General features: G+C 44.8%; 2 protein-coding genes across 5 annotated transcripts in view; one reads left to right on the top strand and one right to left on the bottom strand.

Annotated features, from left to right (window-relative positions):
* The window catches only part of RPN2 (ribophorin II), a 32,416-nt gene extending 20,631 nt beyond the window's left edge, over positions 1–11,785 (top strand). For 3 of the 4 annotated variants that reach the window (XM_077832045.1, XM_077832047.1, XM_077832046.1), the window contains exons 11-16: positions 128–242; positions 1,009–1,203; positions 1,800–1,886; positions 2,535–2,630; positions 4,431–4,506; positions 11,433–11,785. In XM_077832045.1, coding sequence (XP_077688171.1) covers positions 128–242; positions 1,009–1,203; positions 1,800–1,886; positions 2,535–2,630; positions 4,431–4,506; positions 11,433–11,617 — 754 coding nt within the window. In that variant the 3' untranslated portion in view covers positions 11,618–11,785. Of the gene's footprint in view, positions 1–127; positions 243–1,008; positions 1,204–1,799; positions 1,887–2,534; positions 2,631–4,430; positions 4,507–5,303; positions 5,434–11,432 lie in introns of all 4 variants that reach the window. The other variant, XM_077832048.1, reaches the window with a different exon arrangement.
* A 3,431-nt stretch (positions 11,786–15,216) lies between these two features.
* On the bottom strand, positions 15,217–22,886 carry GHRH (growth hormone releasing hormone). The gene is made up of 5 exons (XM_077832463.1): positions 22,807–22,886; positions 19,169–19,306; positions 16,605–16,709; positions 15,696–15,830; positions 15,217–15,286 (listed from the first exon to the last, which is right to left on the bottom strand). Exons 1-5 carry the CDS (start codon positions 22,884–22,886, stop codon positions 15,217–15,219), a joined length of 528 nt encoding a protein of 175 aa, XP_077688589.1.
* Positions 22,887–23,103: the final 217 nt, after the last annotated feature.

Genomic DNA, 23,103 nt, shown 5'->3' with positions numbered 1-23,103 from the left:
AATCTGCAGTAAGTCCCCCATGAGTAAATCATGACACTGTTAGCCAGACTTGCATGTCAGTCACTCCAAACACTCTGTTGGAAAACCATCTGTAATCATTTTTTTTATTCCGCCGCCTCCTCCCTAGGGTAGCTTATCCAGCCAAAGCCAAAGGATCATTCACAGCTGACAGCCATCAGAATTTTGCCTTGTCCTTCCAGCTGGTGGATGTGAACAGTGGAGCTGAGCTCATCCCTCACCAGGTCAGAATGAATTTATGTAGTTATCCTGTCATCTGGATGCTGCCTCTTGAGGCATCTTAGGCAGCAGTTGCTCTTTGAAAAGCTTTCTTAGGCTTTGAAAACCATCCTGTTGTCTGTGTTTGAAACAAATTGTGATGGGAAAATTGTAGATAAATACTTTGTGCACCCAAAAGGGAGGGAAATAAGATTGGATCTGAACAGAGTGAATCTAGTTCTCTTATTTTGTTTCATTTTAAATAAGCCTCTGCTAAGCTTTACTTCATGGCTTATTTAGAGAAACAAATACAGAGAGGAGGAAGCTTCATCCTGTGCTGTAAAAGTGCATTTCTACCTTGGACACAGAATGTTCCCTGAAACTCTGATGCCTAAGGGTTGCATTCGATGTAGCAACCTCGTGGTCCATAGACCAGGCATGTGTCGATCGTAAAACATTGCACGTAGAGCTAATTGCAGCCACAGCAGGAAATGCCTGGCACCCAAGAGACTTTGTGGACTGCTCTGGTTCCTGTATTAGAGTGTGGCTACATTGGGAAGGATTGTGCTGAAGCGATTCAGTAAGGTGCCCAGTAGTCAGGACTCCTGAATTCTATTTCTAGCTCTGCCACTGAGTCACTAACTTTAGGCAAATCACTTGCTACCATGTGCCTCAGTTTCCCCATCTGTAAAATATGAATACTTGCCTGCCTCATTTGTGTCAAAACCAAGATTTCTTCCTGTGATGAAAATCTCTCTCTAAGTATTAAGCCATTATCACTTTCCTTCTCAGACATTTGTCCGTCTTCACAACCCAAAGACTGGGCAGGAGGTGGTGTTTGTCGCAGAACCAGACAGCAAGAATGTGTACAAGTTTGAACTGGACACTGCTGAGAGAAAGACAGAGTTTGATTCTGCCTCTGGTACCTACACCCTTTACTTGATAATTGGAGATGCCACTCTGGAAAATCCAATCCTGTGGAATGTGGTATGTTGCCGACTGTGCAGTGACATGGTTGTGGGATCACTGACAGTGTAGCGAGACGCAATAATAGATGCCTAGAAGAATAAAGAGACAAACGCTGTAGTTCTGTGTGGCTGATCTTGCGTCCTTTGATGGCATATGTAGACTCTTGGTTTTAAAAAATATAATATATATACATACTGAATCAGTGCAAAAGCAAGACTAGAATGACTTTTCAGCTCTGTGTATCATGGTTGAGCAGCCATGGAACAGGCTCTCTGAGATCAGTCTTGTACTGACTGGGCATAGGCTCAGAGGCAAGCCTTCCTGGAAGTAACTTGTGTGTACCAGCTGGGATTTGAACATATCCAGCTGTATAGTGCTAAATGAAGGGCATTCCCTTCCCTGTTCAGAAAAGGAAATGTCAGTTTAAAATGCAATTCAGTAGGTCTGTGTGGTAAGTTGTTCGTTGTAGTGTGGCTGAATTTCTTAGTCGTCTTTAATGCTTTCATTATGTTGGGAAATCTGTCTCGGGGGTGTGTGTGAAGTGGGGGTGTAATAGCCTTTATAGATCATACACCAGGGTCATGGTTTTGTAAGTTTGTTCAATTCCATTTCAGGCTGATGTTGTTATCAAATTCCCAGAGGAAGAGACTCCATCCACAGTCCAATCAAAGAAGCTTTTCATTCCCAAGCCAGAAATCCAGGTACAGCTCAAAAGATGGGAATGAATTCTATTTTTGATACCCAGTTTCACTTTTACCCTTATCAGTGACAGTCTTAAAACGTAGCCTTCCATATGAGAGCATCGTCACCATGTTAGTGATGCCCATTGGAGGAAAACAAAAATAACTTCTTGGTGGATAGGGGCTTGCATTACTTATCAGTAGGCAGAAATAAGCTCTGTGTCCCAGTGATGTGGCAACAAAATATTGTGCCATCATTGAGGAGATCCAGATCTGAGCAATGGGAACACATAGTTTTGTTAGAGATCACACTTTCTATGCTTCATCAAATGGAGACCAACAAAAGCTTCCAGCTCCTAAAGATCGATCTCTCTCTCTCTCTCACACTCTCCCTTCAGGTCAGCTCATGGAGTAGCATCCATGATGCATGCTGAGTAGAAGGAGATTCCCTGTTTTACAGACTACAAGGGAAAATTGACACCGCAAGAAAGCAAGGGATTACGTTTTGGAGGAGGGAGACACTTTCACAAGAAAGACATGGAGAGGGCCTTTGATACTTAAAGGGGCCACCCCACTCAAAATTAGTGTGTGGGACCTTTGAGCAGGACAGAAACTGTTGAGGTGAAAGCTATTCTTGTGAAGTGCTTCTAAAAGGACTTCTCTCTACAGCACCTGTTCAGGGAACCTGAAAAGAGGCCTCCTACAGTGGTATCCAACACATTCACAGCCTTGATCCTCTCCCCGCTGTTTTTGCTCTTAATTCTGGTAAGTTGAATAGATTCCATATAGAATTTCTCTTCTGCCCACAACCCAAAACTAGCACAGTAAACAACTTCAGCCACACCTCTTACCTATTCTCTGGTTAGGAGTAATTAAGCCAGTCTTGCTGTGATACAGAGGGAAGAACAATGTCTTTCTAGCGGTCCCTTCTAACTCAGATAACTCTCTGGTTCTGTTTCATTCTATGCTGGTCTCCCAGCAAATCATCTTAAGGCACTGAACAGGTTAAAGAAAATGTAATAAAGTCCCTTGGCCTTGGTAGAAGTGCAGTTTTGATTCCCAGGCATCAAGTGAGAGGCTATCAGGTGACTAGAGGAATTCTTGCCTCACTCACTAGCATTACTTGTTGACTGATATAGCTTCTCTCCAGTCCTTAGGAGGAGCCTGATGTTAACAAGGCAGGGCATTATGGAAATGGGATGTTACAAGCAAATTAATGGAGCTACTCTGGTCCCAATCTATGTGCAAAGGGTTGGACTAGCTTGTCATTTCTAACTCCCTGTCCCTAAATTGTTTATGCTCCAGTTAGAAAACTAATAGCACTGATTAGGATGAGGCATTGTGCAGTTTAAGCTTCTCCCACATGGCTCTGCTGACATTCTCAGTTCTGACCTCAGTTGCCCCTGCTGTTCCAGGTTTAGATTCTTCTAGAACAAAGACAGTCATACCAAACTGCATGGCGATTTTTTGTGATGTGGACATGCTAAAAGAGGCTGAGAGACCACCAGATTGATTCCCACTTGTGGACCTAATCAGCATTTGAGTCCCTATTGCTGGAGCTGAAATGTACAGCATCAGCCAAGCACCTGTCATCAATTAAACACCACTTTAGAACTTGCTTAGTATACTTTACAATCTCTCTGCTCATCAAGTTAAATTATACCTGATTTGGTGGGAAAAACATATGGCTCCTCTTTGAACCCTCACCCTTACCTCATAGTGTATTCCAAATGCAACCTCTCCTCTTCTGAAGGCTGGGGGGCAATCAGATAGAGCCGTGTCCAGTTACCTTCAGAATCCATGGTGCACTTGTTGACGACTTACCCAACGCCCCCTCAGCGATGATTCTCCTTTTCATCGTCTCTTCTACTCCCTTCAAACTGACATTATTACATGGTCATTCATAACCTTTTATTTCTTCTAGAACTGTAGCTAGTTTCATCCTGGGTTCAGTAACAGAACATCATGTTCACTTTTACCAGTTTTATTCATATGAATTCAAGGCACATCAGATTTTTCTGAGAGAAGGATGGGTTTGGAGGCTTTGTTTAGCAAAATACTTGTGAGATCCTGCAGACTCCAAGATAGCTGGTATCTAACTCTTAAAGAAACACTAACTGACTGGTTGCTTTCATGAAATCAGAAACAGATTCGTTATTACAACTAGGAGCAGTGTCTTCTGCCTTAACAGCTTGGCAGAAGCGAGATGGTATCTTGGGTTGACCACTGTTTAAGGGCTTGTCTACACGAGGAAGCTGTTGTGAAATAAACTCAGGTGTGAATTAAAGCTACACCACACAAAGACACTGTTAGTGCGGTGTGGGGAGCTATTGTGGAATAGTGGTTCTGCAGTCGCTCTCCCACAGCAACTACTCCAGGCTGTTTCCTCCTGTGGACAAGCAGTAACAAACACGTTGGTTTTGCAGTCTTGGCCATTTTAATTGATGCATTTGAAGTAACTCAAGTTTAAAAGGTATATTGAAGAACTTTGTGGTTAACTGATGACAAATAAAAGCTAGTGTCTAATAAAGCCATTGTGATTGGGGTTTTATTTTTTTCTTTCAGTGGATAAAGATTGGTGCCAACATCTCCAATTTCAGCTTTGCTCCCAGCACCATTATCTTTCACCTGGGACATGCTGGTAAGTGTCAGATGCTCTCTGCTTTGTATGACCTCCTTCCCACATGGACTTTACAGATGAGTACTCTGATGATAAATGGACTCACAACCTATTAACTGTAATGACTTAATAGCATAACATTTCTCTCTCGTTTTCCTCTTTCTGCCTTTCAGAATTGTTAATATGGTGATAAACTTGTTTTGTCCATCTGCTTATAACAGCTGTCATTATACTGGGCTCCTCTTGCACACCACTTACCTACACTTAATAGCACTCTTCATATCAGAGGTCACTATTTTTGTTGTGTATTCACCCTTTGGTAGATGGGGAATTTTTTTGTGGCAGTGGAGTGGGGACGAAGGCCTATGGGATCTCCCTGTACTCCTTCCTGAGTCTATTTATACACACACGCACACACTGTAGACCAACTTGTCCTGGTCAGGAATGGATGGGACCTAGTTTTCTCTGAGAGCTCCGAGTTCTCATTTGTTTTTTGGTCCCTCACAGAACCCTGGAAGATCCTCCTCCTCTAACACACTCAGATGTTCTTATTGCATCCACCAGTCTTCCATTTGAAGAGAATTAGACATAACTCACCAGTGCTACTCTTTCATCACCCACAATGGCACAAGGCCCTTGTTCCCATGGAACTGACTGCAGAGGCTCTCTGGTTCTCCTGGGCCAAGGTGCCAGGGAGAGACTGGAATCCAAGGCTTAGGGGTGGCAGCACAGTGTGTTATTTGTCTAGTCTAGTGCCATGAGCAGTTTTAACTAGGGTCTTGCTTTAAAATGAGACTTCCTGTCTTATCTCTTCATAGCCATGTTGGGGCTCATGTATGTCTATTGGACTCAACTTAACATGTTCCAGACTCTGAAGTACCTGGCCATCTTGGGCAGTGTCACATTCCTGGCAGGCAACAGAATGTTGGCCCAGAAAGCAGTAAAGAGGTAAGAGGAAGGGAGGTGGCTGTAACTGTGTAGGGTCTGGTTTCCAAAAAGCCAGGGGAAGGAAGATGGCCATGTTGGACATCAGCAGATGATCTAGTGCTGAGCACCAAGTTACTAGTTTCCAGTTCCTGTCATATTTAGAAGCAGGCAGCTCTGCCATGTTCCACTGGCCATTTTCAGCACAAACACCTGATGGAGTGCTAAATAGCAAGTAGTCTAGCTGCTTGCAGTGGGGGTAGCTGTCACTGGAGAATTACCAGCTGTAGGGTTTTGAGGAGAGTGGATTATAAAGCAGCTCAATGAATTGATCAAATACTTTGAATTTTGAGACGGAGTTTGTGCTTTTCCTTTGGCATTGACAGAACATGGGTTTTCCTCATAGGCCAAGACTTTTCAACTTGGGGCCTAAATTAAGGCACCTAAATGAATGGGCTGTTTCTCAGAAGTGCAGAACAGCCAGCAGTAAGCATGGCGGATAGTAGGGTTATAAGGAATAGCCGGCATGGATTTGTCTGGAACAAATCATGCCAAACCAACCTAATTTCCTTCTTGGACAGGGTTACCGGCCTGGTGGATGGGGGGAGCAGTAGACGCGATATATCTTGATTTTTAGTATTGCTTTTGACACAATCCCACATGACATTCTCATACACAAACTAGGGAAGTGTGGTGTAGATGAAATATAAGGTGGGTGCAAAACTAATTGAGAGACTACTCAAAGAGTAGTGATCAAAGGTTCGCTGTCAAACTGGGAGGCCGCGTCTAGTGCGGCCCCACATGGTGGGTCTCTCTCGTGTCTGGTACTATTCAATATTTTCATTAATCACTTGGATAATGGAGTGGACAGTATGTGTAGAAAATTTTGTGAATGACACCAAGCCACAAGCACTTAGGAGGACAGGATTAGAATTCAAAATGACCTTGACAAATTAGAGAATTGGTGTGAAATCAACGAGATGAAATTCAGTAAAACAAGTGCAGAATACTTCATTTAGGAAGGAAAAATCAAATGTACAACTACAAAATGAGGAATAACTGGCTAGGCGGTAGTACTGCAGAAAAGGATTTGGGGGTTATAGTGGATGACATTGAATGTGAGCCAACAGTGTAATGCAGTTGCAAAAAAGGCTAATATCTTTCTGGATTGTATTAACAGGAGAGTCGTATGTAAGACACGGGAGGTATTTGTATGGCTCTATTCAGCATTGGTGAGACCTCAGCTGGAGAACTGTTTTAGGCACCATACATCTATGATTCTAAGGATTTCACTGAAGCTGTTGGTGGCTTAGCACTTGTGAGAGCCAGCCCGCTCATTTAGATGCCTAAATGCAGAGTTGGGAGCCTAGAGATCTGAGGTATCCAGGTTTGAAAGTCTCGGCCATAACGCTTTCCTTGGAAAAACTGTACTTACAACAAAGCACATGCTCTGAAGAGTGTTCACTCCATGGTGTATTAAACTCTGTGGATGCTTTACATCAAACATTTACAGTAACTTTCATTGTAAGGGTACTCTGAAGTTTCAACCTTCCACAGCTCCACTTACTGGGTAAATGCTTTTGTGGTGAAGGGGATGTTGCTTTGACTTCCTGTACTGGTGTAGGGTTGATTCAATTCCCATTAAAGCCACTGGAAAGACTCCTGTTGGATTGGCCTTTAAAAGTCATCAGCCATGAGACCACTGTTCTAACTTGCTGTGCATGTGGAATTTCCCTCCCTTCCCCACTATTATAAAGACCACAGTTCCCAGGAAAGTTGGGAATGTGAGCATGTAACCAGCTACATTCCTGATGTCCTATGCAAGACCGTCCCTAGCCTGCACAATTGCTTTCATTCTTCCCTGTGGCTTACCCATCTGCACAAATCTTCCTAGTGGAAGCAAACCTTTATAAGAACATAAATCTAAAGCTTAGTTAGTTGTCCTGACCCCGTAGATGTATCCTTGGCCCTCTAATCAGAGTATCCGTAGATCCTTCTCATACATACCTCACTACTGCAAAGTCATCTTGCAAACACACATGCACTTAGGCTGCCTTCAGGTTGTTGCTCCCTGACCCCAGCATCACTACAGACTGAATCTCAGCCATTTTCTTTCTCAGAGCCTCAGGTCCCCTCAATTGCCAGACTCAAGTGCTGTCACTTTGAGTCTAATTTAAAGAGTCAGGCTTTGATCCCTGTCTTGCTAGTGCAATGCCTGGCTGCTGGGCTTACCCCTTGACATGTTTTTAGTCAAACTTGTTCTCTTTTTCTTACCTTGCCCTTGATAGTCCCCTGGAAGGAGTTTGCACATGCATGTTCACACATTTTTTACAAAGCAATCTGAACCATAAAACCTGAGAGAAAAAGAGTATTTTCAGTAACTTTATACTGATTTATTGCCTTTAAAAATAAGCAGTATTCAGATACTGCAGCTGGGCAAAGATAATCAGCTAGATTAACAGAGCTCAGTCCCTTCTCAAAGCAGCATTTTCCAGCCATGCTCGGGATGCTCAATATGGTATTTCCCCTCTCCTTCTTTGCATAGAGTTCTCTAGCAAGAGTTCTTTTCTGATGGAGCTGTATTTTGTCATTCCTGTATTTCAGTTGTTAGTCTGAAGTTTGCATCTTGCTAAGACGATAAATATAAATGGTAAAAGTAAAACCAGAAATTGTTGGTGTCTATATTAAGAAATCTTGAGAATCAGGGAAAGGAGATTCATTGAAGCTTATCTGACTGTTTCAGCTCTACCAGGGCTTCTGTTAGCAGATAAATGGGGGATGGCTTACTCCCTACCCCTCTCAACAGCCTCTCCATGTTGAGCCATATAGTTTCATTGGTTATGACAAATAAGAGCTTTTACCAAAATGCCAACTTTAAAATAGTACTTCCACCTAACGGTGGAGGTGGCCTCTCTTCAGGTTCTCATATGAGAATAAGCTGCTAAAATGCATCTTTTGTTGGCTTACTACCACCCCAGTGTAACCCTTGTTGTTAGCCATTGCTCTGAGTATCTGACATAGGCTATCTGACACAGACTTTGAGTCAAAGCCACTCTCCTGGTGTGGGCCGCGCAGGAGAGGTAGCAACAGTAATGTTTGGCCCACCCCTGTGTCTTTATTGAAGGTATTGGAAGCCCTGGTTTTACTTTTTGCATTTTCTTTCATCTGCTCCAGTTCCTGGAGCCGGGCTGCTCTCCTCCTCACTGTCCTCTGAATCTTTTCCCTCTCTCCTTTCGGCAGGATTGCTGCAGAACAGAGCAGTAGGTTGGCAAAGTATAGAACACTGCGGTAAAAGGGGGTTGCTCTTCCTAGAAGTAAGGGCTCTTCTGGAATTTGCCTTTCCCAGGCATTCTGGCTGCTTCATTTCATTCTCATCGCTCGCTTGCTCCTCAGCCAAAAGAAATCTTAGCTGAAGCCGCTTTCCAACCTGTCACGTACGGCTTTGAATCTGGGGTGGGGGTGTATTACAGCTGTCTTTAAATGTTCTGTTATCTACGTGCATTAAGAGAAAATGACTTCTGTGTGAAGCCTTCATTCTCCCAAGTTTATGTGACACATACATATACAAACACACGTGCATTTTTTATTGTGGGCCTAAGGATTCTATACAACAATGAAACAAAAGCTAAATTAACCATGGAAACCGGGGGGGCGGGAGGGGCGTGGCGGGGTTATCATGCCTCTAAGTGAATGGAGAATGTCGTCTAGAGGTGAGTGTAGTGAAAGTGTTCGCTGTACAAACTTCTCTCACACATCTGTCATTTCCCTGGTCCTGACCTGCACTGTTTCTGCTATTTCATTCCTGGGCATCTTTACCAGAGACTGCCAGTCAGGCTGAACTGGGTGTGGCTTTGAGGAGTGGGTAATCAGATATCCAGTAGCAGCAAGGCCAAACCACCCACCTCTTTTGACTTGTGACCCAAGCCGTGATTTATACAAGTATCAAATCAGACTAGATTTGATGGCTCCCACTGTGGCATCATAGAGTTTATGGCCAGAAGGGACTGCTACATCTAGTTGACTGCCTGTATATCACAAACCACCAACACCTCCCAGCACCCACACACTAAACCCAACAACCCAAATTAGGCCAAAGCATTACAGCCCACAGGAGACTAGACTGTTATGTGCCACAGGCAGGACCAAGGTGCACCAGTGCTCATGGCCTATGTAATGGTAGGAAAATAAATAAGATACAGCCAGATAATCCTCCAAGTGACTTGCCCTCCACACTGCAGAGGAAGGTGGGGAAAAAACCCAAATTCCTTCCTGACCCCACATGGCGAGCAGTTAGACCTGGAGCATGTGAGCCAAAGCCAGCCAGCCAGGCACCTGCAAGAGAGAATGTTCCATGCCACCTCAGAGCCCTGGCCCCCATGTCCGCTGTCCCCCCTTCAGCTATGGCCATCCTTGAGGAAGGAGATACAATTAAAAAACAAAACTCCCAGAAAACTATGAAAATCCCTTCCTGGCTTTCTGCATCAGAGGTCAGTCCCTTCCGTATATGAAATCATTTTCAGATCTCCCCCACATCACTTTCCCAGTATAAAGCCCTTCATTTCTGCTGTTAATTTGGAGTGGGGAAGGTTCTCATTTACCATGTCCATGTTGGATTTACCATGCAATAGTCCTGTGGGGGTCAGACTGCCCAGCATGCTGCCGGTCTTTCTGCGTGTCTCTTGTTTCTGTGCCTGTGTGATATCCTTCATTTCTCCTACACTGTGCATTCTTTCCTGGCTGAGAGTGAGAAAAGAGAGAGAATCAGACTGTGATACCATTTATCTGATAGAATTGAAACCCTTGCAGAATACACTGTTGAAAGTTGAATACACTGTTCTCAAGCTTCTATTTGATTGTTTTGAAGTATATACAGTTGTACCTACCCAGTGCTCTAGGCACACATAACTAGGACCCAGGATTCAAATTTTCAAAGAGGGGACTAAATTTTATGTGCAAAAGTATGGGCACAGGTAACTGTATCCTTAAACCAAAGCACTGTTACTTGTGAGTACAAATTCCTGTTTACGTTTGTAATTGCCCGATCTGTATCAAGTGTGCTTTGTGAGGGCAGTTATATGTGCGTGAGTACATTTAGTGTCCACAACATTGAAGATTTGGCCTCATGTCCCTTTTCAGACCCTTTCAAGACACCCCAATCACAACCTCTCCACTCCCTCGTGGGTGCTTTTGAACCTTGGACTGCACATACAAAAAAGCTGATATAACTAGAGAGGTATTGGCTTGATGACCATATGTGAGCTTAGTGTCAGTTTGTCTGGCTGGTGAATGTTCGTAACATTAAATTCTTGGTGCCCCAGTGTGTAGTAGGCAAGGAATGGCACTGTGTCCCCTTTGAACACTTCTCCCTTAGCCAGAGCTAAATGCAGCCCCTCAAAAACCACAGCCAGGGTTGCTCTGATACTCCAAGAATGCATCAGTTTGCACTTTCCTGTAACAGAGTTCGGTGTACGTGCAAAAGTGCTGAGCACCCAAAGCTCTAATTGAAGTCAGTGAATCCTGCAGGTGTGCAGCACCTTGGGTCTTGTCCCTTCCCAGGACATGGGTTTGTCATGTATGTGTTAGATTTCTCTTGGCTAAGGCTTTACTCTTCAGTTCACATGGAGGTGGGTGTTAATTTGGAGAAGACATTTTAATTCTTCCTTTTAAGAGCCAAACCCACTCATTCTAATTGCATAAACCAGCAGTTTCTTGGTAAGTTTAAGAATTGGGCAAAGCCTGTTGAAAGCTTTGCACTCAGCCACCATTTTTTAATTCAGTTTTTGTTTTGCAAGGTTGGTCACCTCTGCCATTTGCCAGTAATCCACCTTTGCGTTTTCTGGACATTTCATTGTTCCTTCTGTTTGTCCCCGCCTTGCTATGTTATGATACGGTTTATTACATCTTTGCCATGTAAAAAGAAATCCCGTATCTTCCTTCAAAAGAGCATGGGAAACTTAATGAGCAAGGAATTTCAACCTTGCATTGAAAATGTTAATTTTGTTCGGATTTCTCTTTCCTTTCAGGACACATTAGTACTGGAAGAATGGATGAAATAGGAGGGAAAAAACTCAAATCTATACAGAAAAGTGGCCAAGAAACAGTCCAAAGGCCAGAAGTTGGAAGGCAGAAAAGAATTTTTTTTATGAAGTCAAGAGAATTGTGGTTATACTTTTTTCTTTTTTTAATGTTTACCCTCATTTGTTTTTAGTGGCTGTTTTGAGCAATTTTGGAATTAAACCAGCAAAGCCCATGTCTTTTCTTCCCTCCCTCTCCCACCCCCATCCCCAATCCAAGTGTTTAAATTCTGACAATGCAAATTTTGTAATTCTGACATTTTCCCCCCTTGTGGAATAAAGAGGATGATGAGAGGAAAGAAGGGTTCAGTGTTTTATTCCCAGCTGCTTCAGAGGCTGTGATGTAACATTGGGTTCCGTTTGAGAGTGAAACACGTTTTCACTAGCTTTGCTTAGCCCATAATGTCTTTATTCTAGGCAAGGCATACTGTTGTGTGAAGCATCTTTTCATGATGCTGCTCCTGCAGTTTGCCTGGCACTTGCTTTCAGGTCCTTCCTTGGCCTCGCCCCATTCTATTCCAGTGTCCTGCTGCTTGCACTGGAAGGCTGTGTAGACAGAGCCTCTGTTTGTTTGTATTAATGTTAGATTCCCTGATCCTAGAACCAAGAGTCAAGAGCCAGTTCTGTGCCTAAACTGGGGAAGAAACTGTCCATGGTGCTGAAACATGAAGACTAAAGTGCAGCCTCCCTTTTACTCTCAATTATTATTTTTAATGGGTCCCATGCAGCATCAATGAAACTCCAGGGAGGGATGTTCAGCCTAAAGCTCTGCCATCAGCAGTTTTGTTAGCCTAGCTCTGTTTCCATTCCAATACTGGGTACAGACCTTGCCACTTCAAGGGTCATTTCTTTGTTTTGTGTCTTTTTATAGTAGGTTAATTTCTCTGTGTGTGTGTGAGTGAGAGAGAGAGAGAGAGAGTGTTTTTCTGATAAATTAAATGAATATCAGGAGTCTGCAGTGGGCTCGCTGGCTGTTACACAGCGATGTCTGATGGATTTGTTTTGAAGTCTGAAGGACTGGTTAAACACTAAGCCACTCTGGCTATATATTCCTGGGCCATTGGAGCCCAGTCTGAGTGCACTGGAAGGCCAAAGGTTAGAAGCTTTTAAATAACTGAGTGGTGCCGTAGCAATCCACACCCCCATCGTGACTTATCACACTGATCTTTTAGCTCCATTATCTTCACCTTTTTGTGAGAACATGGAATTGGAAAACAGGTTTGGGTGGAGTTTTACCTCCATCCTTCCTCTTCAATCGACAACTCCTAGCATAGGAATAAATTGAACCCTGCTTTTTTTTATTTATTTTTTTTTTTAGAGACACCTTTTCTGTTTTGAAAATATATATGGTTTGTTTAATGTTAGTACTCTGCCTGAACTCTTCAGTTTCCCTTCTTGCAGCTGTCGCCTATTGCTGCAGCTGTAGGACCAAGGGTCCAGGAGACACTCAGCTACCAGAGGGCAGGGTGGCTCAAGGAAACACTCCGTAGTACCTCAACTGACTTACATGGAACTACACCAAGGATCAGGGTGGTCCTCGTCTACATTTATAGATGGGACATGTAAACTTGCATCCACCATCAGTTACATCCATAACTGGGAACAGATGATTGATAGGCTTTAGCTTCCTACCTCCTTGATTGCACATGTGGGTGATAATTTAGCTGTCTGCCATTAATGCCCGCAGTGGAATGTGGCTGCTATTAGTTGGAAGGGAAAAATTGTTCCCACAAAACTAGAGGCCGAGTTGAAGCCAGTTTTAGATATTTAGCTCTTCGTGTCCATGTGTGATATAAACATTCGCTTTCAGGCATGTAGGCTGGACCCCATTTTCATATGTCACCTCATGAACTGTGCTGAGCAGAGGGCCATGAAGAAAAGCAGAGAAAAGATTCTCCAACCCAAATTTGACCTCGGTAAAGGTCTAATATAATGAGACCTCTACAAAGACCTCATCTCCACTCGTATGTACAAAATTATACCTGTGCCTAGAGTTGGCAAGTGCAGATACCACCATGTGCTCTTTTAACAGTCTAGCACAGCTGTTAGAATTAGCCTCTGCAAAACCAGTTGGCAAACACTGGTCCTTAATGGGCATTGGACAGAAAATGTAGCTCATGACCAAGAAACAGGCACATCTCAAGAGACAAGGAGAAATCTTGACTTGCTGTTGGACAGCTTTATTCAGAACAACTTTTATTTCTGCTGTGATGATGGAAAAGCGAAACCCACCCGGAATTATTTACATATCATCTGAAGGCATAACTTCAGTAGTAGTAGGAGTGTCATGATGCCAGAGTAGGAAGCAGAATAATGTTCTTGTTCTGCCTCTCGGACACTGTAGAGAGGGGTTTTGTGGCACTGGGGAACATACTAAAATATTTCCCCTTCTAAAGGGCAGTGAGGAGTACTACAGACATCACCCTAAATGTGGGAAATAATGTTGCAATGGAGTTAGGAGTAGAATTAATAATGCTCCATCATGAAAGTTAAAATATATTGACCAGTACAATCTGAAATTCCCCTCTGATGATGCACAGGAGTCTCATTTATACCAAACCAACCCCAGGCTGGACTTGCTGGTAAGTTCAACCCTGCTGCAAGAGTTCTGGACAGGACAAAATAGCCATGTTTGAGGCCAGTGCTGTTTCCAGTACATTGTGTATGTGTATGTTTTCTTAAGAAAAAATAAATTGTTCATTAGTGTGCAGTCATGTAATGCTTGGTCTGATCTCCATTGGACGTGTATCCATAAGGGGGAAGAGTCAAATCAATGTATAGACTAAATCTATGTGGATACCAGAAAGTAGTTTTTAGTAGCCTGCATGTTTATTGAGTGAACAAACTTTCAGACAGAGCGGTAACTCAGCAGATTTTTCGATAGCATTTGATTCAAAAATTTTATGTTGCGATTGTAGATAATCAAATCTCTACCCTGGGCGAGGTGTGCACAGGATTGAGTAGCCCTATCCAGGGTACAGACCAGTAGCAGACAACAGTGAGAGATCTGTTTGGTCAAGTACACCTGAAGGGAAGTAGGGAGAAATTAATTTAAGGACTGATTGAAATTAACCTGGGCATAGTAACTTTTAAAACAATCTTATTCCTTTAGGAAAAGTCTCTAGGTTCCAAGAAGAATATGCATGAATTACAGCTGTTCATGTCCAGGATCTTCTCTTTGCTGCTGTTGGTTGTTTACTCTACAGCTGGGTCCATGATCTCTGAATGACTCCTGTGCGGAAGGGAAAAAAAGAAAATTATGAGGCAGCTGTTTGTGAGTAAAGACATAACAAATGTGTGAGACGTCAACCACAGGCTCGCCAGAGCTGTCATCACTTGGCTGCAAGAGTCAGACGTAAGTAAGTCAGGCGAAAGAATTGAAGGGAAGCGAGGTGGGTAAGGAGGGTGCCCAAGTTTGCTATAGCCCTCCATTCATGGAAGCAGTTGATTTTGAAACAGTTCTTCTAAACAGTACCAGTCTTCATGGCCATCATTTTCAAACTAAAGTTAGGCTCTAAATCCATGTTTTTCGTACACAAGAACTCACCACTCATTGCCTTCAGTGGGCACTGTCCATGGTGAGATGGAAGCTTAATCATCTATCTGCACAGTAACGCTTGTCTTAAGCCTTTCTTTTTCCACTACAGAGCACTGCAAAAGCAGGATGTTGCACAGAGCTCAGCAGCTAGGGATTGGTACTCACCAGAGCACAGTGGGGAGAAAGGAGAGAGATTTACAGTTTCATGAGCTTGGCCAGGGTGTTGGTAAAGTCCTCTACATGCTCACTGTTGACATCCTGAGGCCTGAATAAGAGGAGAGAGCTGGGTAGGTTCTGACATAATTCTGTGTGGAAAGCAACTCACTATTGTGATTGCTCTCAGAAAATAGAGTTGGGAGAAGAGACAAGTTGATGAGGTACGGGACTAGTATCAGCCATGCTGTAGAGGGGAGGCTCCATCCAAGTTTCCCCCAGTGCAGCTGTGCTATGCTTTTTGGAAAGAAAGATGCAGGCTTTGATGCACAGTAGAAGCTTTATTCTGACCAGGAATATACTGGAGGAATATTACCTACTGCCATCTTTTCACCCGCATAAGTCAGATAGGAATAAGGACCTATTCCCACTCCCATTGAAGTGTACAGCAAAACTCCTGTTGACTGAAATGGGGTTAGGATTATAGGGCCCTACATTTCAAGGTAAAGCTTTCTACCTACCTTTGATTATGCAATATGGCTCCCAAGAAATTCCTTAATACCATCTGCTGGTGGTAGCGGCTGTCCATCAAGATGCTCTCAGACTGACGTCTGGTCAAAAATTCATGCTCCCCTTCTCCTGGGCTGCGTTCGCTGCTTCGGTTATGCAAAGAACAAGAATGGGCTGCTAGAATGGCTCTCTGCAGACAGGTTTTTTACAAACAGTTTCTCCATCTCTTGCTGGAAGGATGGGGAACCTGCTGCACTTGCAGGGATGGCTTAGCTATTGCCTGATGGATCAGGTTGTTGCAGCATCTTACTTCTGATTTGCAAATCATTTGCCCATCCATTGCTAAGATGAAATAACTGAGCTCATTGCTCAGTCTCTTGAGTAGGAATGGGGTTGGTCGAGTGGGAGACCAATGATGAGCTGCAGTTGACAAGGGTCTCCTGTCTTGTTTAGCAACACTAGTGTATGTGGTCAAAGCTGGGGGAGCAGCAATGTGGATTTTGATTTCCCGCACCTCCCTGCTTTGGGGCAGGGTGAAGCCAAGTTTTTCTTTCAGTGAGCAATAGCAGTTAATGTTTCACACAAAGGTTCTAGCTGGTTCCTAAGGCGGTGGAGGTTAAGAATAACCCTGAAGCTAATAGGTTGGGAAGGAAAGGATTAAATACAATGCCCAAAGAAAACTGTGATTGTGGGGATCATTACAAAATATGGGGATGCAGGGCTCTCTTAGACCAAAGGGGAAGAGGCTTGTTCTTGTACTGGTGAAACAGTGAGAAATTAATGTGACTAGGAGAGATGATGATTCCATCAGACTGGATGGAAAGGTTTCTACTTGAGCCGTGTGCATGGAAGAAATTGCCTGGTGTGACACACAAAGTCCCAACTCGGTAACAATAGACAAACAGGAAAAGTGGTCTTACCCCAGCCGTTTGCCTATAATGGTTTGTAAGATCTTCCGGGCAGAGATCTGCCCCAGGACCTTTCGGTAGTGGTCAGTGAATATGGCATCAGCATGGCGCTGCATCCTAAAGATGAGAGACAGATGCTGGATGCATAAAACACCCTGGATAATCCACCCTTTTGGTAAGAAATCAACTTCAAAAATACCAAAAAAAATTCACATCTGATAGTGCTGAGAGGGGAGCTGATTAAGGGCCAAACAACCATCCCAGAATCCCAGTATCTGACTTTTTTTTTTTCTCCAGCAGTAAAGCAATTGTTTTTTAAAAAGTCCTGACATGGAAACAGCAGGAAAAATCTACCAACCAATCAGGAACTGCTGGGGAAAAGTGGCTTCACATTTAAATAAAAAATGTTGTAAAGGGCCTAAAAGTTTGTGGGGGGAGGGGCAGGGAGGAGGCTGGGCTGGGGAAGTGGGGGGTGGCTAGGATGTTCTTATGCCCTGGCTATTCCCCAGCAATGCCATGGGACCGTTAGGAGTGAATGCAGCTGGGACATGAGTTTCAGAGAAGCCCTCAGAGGTGCTCTAATGTTCACTGGGATCTGGGTCCCGGAAGTCTCAGGAGAGGGGAGGTGCAAGCCTCCCCCTCAGTCCCCACATCCTGGCTCTGCACCAGGACAGGGATGAATCCACCAACCCAACCCCATGGCTCTTGTCTGCCTCAGTTCCCCCACTTGCTTAAACAGGACTAACTATACTTCCGTGCCTGATGGGGGTGCTGTGAGGATAAATTTGTGAATGTTTTGGAGGTGAACAGATGCTGCTACAATTCCCAGAGATGCCTGGAGCTCTGCAGAATTGCTGCTTGCATGAAATAGGGCAGGAAAGGAGTATTGATCTTGCCTCATTTTGCTATCGGTCAATAACTGTCTCTTTGGAAAGGTTGGAAGAGTTAACCCCTTCCCCAGGTGATTGACTCAGGTGTAGGGAGACAGCCTTAAAAGAGTGGAGAGAAAACACAGCCCGCTGACTACACATTGTCTGGCTATGAGCACAGACTTCATCCACTACAGCAAGGTTTTGTTGAGTCAGCACCAGGCGGGGGAGACCTTTTAAGGAAGATACCGGCACTTTCAGATCTGCCTGCATTAGCGCTGGACCAGTGAGGCAGTGTGCTGGGAGCAAGCTCTGTGCCGCTGGTGATGTCTATCAGCAGGAATGTGCAACTGTGCTGTTGCTCACATCAGCTCAGTAAAAATGCTGTAGGACTTCTGGCAAGAGTTGGGGTGATAATTCCAAGCATCTTGATCAAATTCCTGTGTGCATGATTACACGCTTCCTACCTACCCTTCCCTCAATTGGACTTAAAATTATTCTGTTCCTGACCTAAGTTGCCACCGTCCAGGGAGCCACAGAGCATGGCTGTTTTCAGTTTGATTCCTGTGTGTTTAAACCGCTAGAGAAATCAATGAAGGTGGCTGGAAAATGGTTAGACTTTTTGGCAAAATATTAAAACCTGAAAAACCTTGGCCAAAACCGCCCCCTCCCTGCCAAAAAAAAAAAAAAAAAGGAGGTGACTGGACATTTCTATGGAAATGGTGCTGCAGTGTCTCGTGGGAGTTGTCGTTTAGGTGCGTTATGCCCCCTTTCTTTTCTGTGGGCAGGTCTTGGTGGCTGAGCTAAATCTCCCATAATGCACCATGATCTCCTTTCTTGCTGAGTCACCACAGTGCATCATGGGAGATGTATGTTGTCCAGTAGAGAGTGAGACCAAGAGGCAGCCCTACTACAACTCCCAGGAGGCACCTTAGCTGCCTTTCCAAATTGAATGGAATAACATGATTTTGGCAATTAATTGATCTTTAACTATTCATGGTAAATAGGCCTAATGGCCTGTGATGGGATGTTAGATAGGGTGGGATCTGAGTTACTACAGAGAATTCTTTCCTGGGTATCTGGCTGGTGAATTTTGCTCACATGCTCAAAGTTCAGCTGATCGCCATATTTGGGGTCGGGAAGGAATTTTCCTCCAGGGGATATTGGAAGGGGCCCTGGGGTTTTTTTGCCTTCCGCTATAGCATGGGGCATGGGTCACTTGCTGGAGGATTCTCTGCACCTTGAAGTCTTTAAACCATGATTTGAGGATTTCAATAGCTCAGACATAGGTGAGAGGTTTATTGCAGGAGTGGGTGGGTGAGATTCTGTGGCCTGCATTGTGCAGGAGGTCAGACTAGATGATCATAATGGTCCCTTCTGACCTTAATATCTGTGAATCTATGAAACTTTTCCATTTTCAGGTGAAAGCTTTTCAATTTTCAAATGTTTGGGTTTTTAATATCTCCTACAGAAAGCAGACAATTTTTGCAAAAAACTTACTTTAATCAAAAACCCAATTTTCCATCAAAAAACAATTTGGCTGGAGAAACTTCTATCAGACCTAGAACCCAATCCTCACTGGTAATTTCTGCAAAATACCCTCAAGTGCCCTCAAATCCTCTTGCTGTTTCCCTCATGGGCTGCAGTGTAGGAAGAAGTTAACTGAGGCTCCCTTTGTGTGTTGGGATTGTAGAATGAGGCACCTACCTCTTTTCAGCGGGGTTGGCTAGAAAACCCTCCTCCTCTTGCTGCTGCTCCTCCACAGAGAGATTGTTGCTCTGCACAGGACTGCCATCCTGTAGCTGAAAGCTCACTGCCTTGCTAGAGATGGGCAGTGGATTGTACCTGTAAGAATGAGCCAGCCGCACTGAGCACAGCCAAACTGCAATCCTCACCATCTCCCCCACCCCCACCCCCATCACCATAGCCTTCTCCACTGGGCCAACCACCAGCAGTCCTTAAGTAGCACTTGCTGGGTTCACCTCGGTATGGCTTGTATTCTCTCTTTTCTTCCCTTCCCTGTCTCAGGGAGACGGCACAGGTTGTCTTTCTATTACTGTCCTCCAGATCTGGAAGCTGCCTAGATGCTACTTATACCAATATGCTAGGCACCTTTCGAGATTAGAAACATAGAAGTCCCAGGCACAAAGCAGCAGACAGTTCCCCCTCTCCAAAATGCCAACATAACCAGGCAAAACATAGCCAATTGGGTTCTCCCTGTGCCAGTTTTTGAAAGCAAAGCCTAAAGCATTTTCCATGGGGAAAATGTGAATGTTTGCTCCGGAGTCCAACTGCACTCAGTTTCATAGATATACTGATTTGTGAACTTACAAAAATAAGATAATTTCAACAGGTGGCAGAGAGATACTTAAATGAATTACAGGGAGGCCTTAGTACATCCCTTCAATCCATATAATACCAAAGCTCCTATACCTCTCACTTCAATGCAAGTGGACAATAATACAGAAGAAGCAAAGACAGTTAACCTTACTTACAACTTTTTAATTAAAGGAAAGTCTGGCTGTGCCATCTATATTATTATGGTTGCTCAACACCGCCCATTATAAGACCCAGTTTTCAATTTTTTATAATTTTGCCAAACTTCAACCATTTAGGCTGAAATTTTCCTTGCCAGGCTGAATTGTTTTGAAAAATTTAACCAGAATAATTCAGCTATTTCCAAGGAAGAGGCTAGGGCAAAATGTGGTTTTCCTGTGTAAAAAAATTTGTGAGACCTTTCCTTTAAAGTGTCCTAGCACCCCTGTACTTTGGAACAGGGACTCAAAATTTGGCAAGGGGGTGGCCTTTGTGTCAGGGATGTGTCTTTTGCCTTCCCATAAAAATCCACTCAAAGTTGGCCAAGTTATAAGCATTTGAAAAACAGGGGTTTGGAAATGATCAGAGACCTCTTTGATTTAAGCAACTAAAATCACCAAAGATTGTCCTCGCTAAGCACGCTCCAGCCCCTCGCTGCTCCTGTGTATGACCAGACTGCCCATGTGCCATCCCCACAGAGTGACTGAGGCCTGGTCTACACTAGAAAATTAGGTTGGTTTAACTACATCAGTCAGAGGTGTGAAAAATCCACACTCCTGAGTGGATAGTTAAGCTGAGCTAAGTCCCTGTGTAGGCAGTGCTAGGTCGATGGAAGAATTCTTCCATCCACCCAGCTACCACCTCACAGGGAGAAGAGTTGCCTGCGCCAATGGGAGAATCCCTCCCATCGCTGTAGGAAGTGTCTACACTGAAGCACTGCAGCAGATCAGCTGCAATGGCGCAACTGTGCCCTGTAGCATTTTAAGTGTTGGCGAGCGCTGAGCCTGTTTCAGCCCAGGGCTATGCGGGGCTCAGAAGGACTTTCCCTTTCCTGTAATGGCTGCTCCCAGGTGCTGGGGTGCAGCCAGGCACTGGGACTGAGAGCAGGGAGTCCATCTCTCGTGTGTTTTCAGTGATCCCCCTGCTGGCATCCAGCCAGCACAGAGGAAGAAGCTGTCCAATTCAAATGCAGAAGGGACAAAAGCCAGACTGGGGGTGGGGGAAGGAGTAGATTGGGGCAAGAGAGTAGGGGAGACAAATGAACTAGCTGGGCAAGGAGATTGAGACTGGGAACCAGTGGAGGACATGGGGGCAGGGACTGAGACTAGATGGATGAAGTCTGGCACTGGCTTTGGACTGGGACTAGGAACCGGCGTAGGGGCTCAACAGGGGTAGGAGAGATGGCCCTGACAAGAAGTTTGGTGTGGGGGAGAACTTGGACTGGCTGGGCAAAGGGACCGGGTGGGAGGAGTGGAAGAGGTTGGGAGTAGGGGGAACAGCAATCGAGACTTGGACAGCAAGCCCATAGGAGGAAGCTAACATGGAAAAAATAGTTTGTGAGCACTTAATGAATACGCACAGTGGGGCCAAGTTAAAGCTACACTGGCAACCCTAACTTTTGAGTGCTTGACTTCACAACCTTAATAATGTCAGAGGAGTGAGAGAGAGATGTTGCCTGATGACTTGGGGAACTGCTAATGAACTATAGAGATAGTCCACTCTAGGTCACCAGTTCAAATCCAGCATGGCTTGGTAGCAACAAAAAACAATTACTATCTGATGACAGTTTGGCTCATATGTAGGAGCTTGTGATTCTAGGCATTGTCCACTGGCTCTATCTGGATTTTTATCCTGCACCCAGCCCTGTGGTATCGGAGCACCGTACAAGCAAGTGTCTATTGCTACCCCATTGGTTCCCCAGTTGGCCATCTCAGTGGAGCCTGAACTCTGAACTCTAGGTCGACCTGGGGTCTGTTGCTGTGGCAGTGAGTGGGTAAGCTGCTTGTGCTGTTGTTCGTGTACTTGTTCTGTGAGTAAACAGAGGACTTAGGCTCCAGGGCTACTTCCCTGGCTGCTATCACCAGCCCTGAACTTACATACTTAGCTTTAAAACTGTTTGGGGCGTTTGACCCTGGCTGTCCCTTGTTTTGACTGCATCCAGTTTTCTCCTCAAAAGCCTTATGTTTACACTTCATGTTGTCAGACACAAGGTATGTTAACAATGACAGCAAACCAGTATGGTCCATTATACCACCTCCTGACTGCACGCCCATCAACAAAGCGTGGGCAGGGTGTGAATACTGGACTCTACATTGTGCCATGCGTCTTCAGTGAGCCAAGGACCCAGATGAATCAGAAAGCTGTGGGTCCCATAATAGCCATGTAAACAGCTGCTCATGGAGACATTGCAGGCTCCGCTTTCTCGTCCCAGCCAGAGGAATGCGGAGGAGGAAAAGCTTGTTCTCACTGAAGCATAAAGTAATGTTTAAACAAGACAACTTGGCACAACCTGCAGGGTTGGCACAGAAGACGTTCAGCCCCGGTATAGCAGGGGGGGCTGCAGGTCACGACTGACTTGAACTGCCAGAGCCATGTGTGGGAGGCACTCCAGATGGAAACAGCAGGAGGAGGTGTGGGTCAGGACTGAGGTGAGCTGACAGGGCTACAGGCAAGGGGCAGAGATCAGGACAGAAATAGCACTGGGTGCCGCAGGTCAGGAGTGAGGTGAGCTGACAGAGTTGCCTGGGGGCCCTGGAGCCCTGGACTGAAATAGCAGAGGATGTTGCTAGTCAGGATTAAGAACTGCCACAGCTTGTGGTGGTGGGGAGACTGAAAAAGCAGAGAGCTTTGCCGGACAGTATGGAATTTGCTGTCAGAGCTGGGGGAGGGGGGACTTGGAAAATCCTGCCTGCAGTGTCATGAGCCTGGTACAAAAATCCACAAAATGCCCAGGCCAGAGAATAGGAGTGAAGTCAGAGGGATGGGGGGAAATCTTTGGGCAGGCAGGAAGTTAAGGGGCTTGAGCCTACCTGAGAGCTGGATAGAGAGGAGAAGAGATGGAGCACATGACTAAATGGAGGAACAGGAGGAAGATGGCCCTGTGCAGCATCCTTCACCCTTCTGGAGTGACCTGAAATCAAGAGAAATCCAAATCAGTGATGGTAACAGCCAGTGTCTCCTGACCTCGCACACAGCATTTGGGGGCTCTGAGCACACCACTGCCAGTGAGTTGGGAGAAAGCTTCTTGAATGTGCATGGGAGCTCTCAGCTACATCTCCATTTTCTCAGTTAGACTCAAATTGTTGCATCCCTGTGTCATCGGCATC

The sequence above is a fragment of the Eretmochelys imbricata genome, chromosome 13 (genome assembly GCF_965152235.1).
Source record: "Eretmochelys imbricata isolate rEreImb1 chromosome 13, rEreImb1.hap1, whole genome shotgun sequence".
Classification (NCBI taxonomy): Eukaryota; Metazoa; Chordata; order Testudines; family Cheloniidae; genus Eretmochelys; species Eretmochelys imbricata.
This window is presented reverse-complemented; position numbering and strand designations above follow the sequence as displayed.

Bases quoted from the DNA above. Each gene is read 5' to 3' on its own strand.
- GHRH (XM_077832463.1), bottom strand. From the start codon at position 22,886: ATGCTGCACAGGGCCATCTTCCTCCTGTTCCTCCATTTAGTCATGTGC. The intron at 16,710-19,168 runs GTAGGTGCCTCA...TCTCATCTTTAG, and splicing joins GCCAACCCCGCTGAAAAGAG to GATGCAGCGCCATGCTGATG. The intron at 15,287-15,695 runs GTAGGTAGAAAG...CCTCTTATTCAG, and splicing joins GCCATATTGCATAATCAAAG to GCCTCAGGATGTCAACAGTG.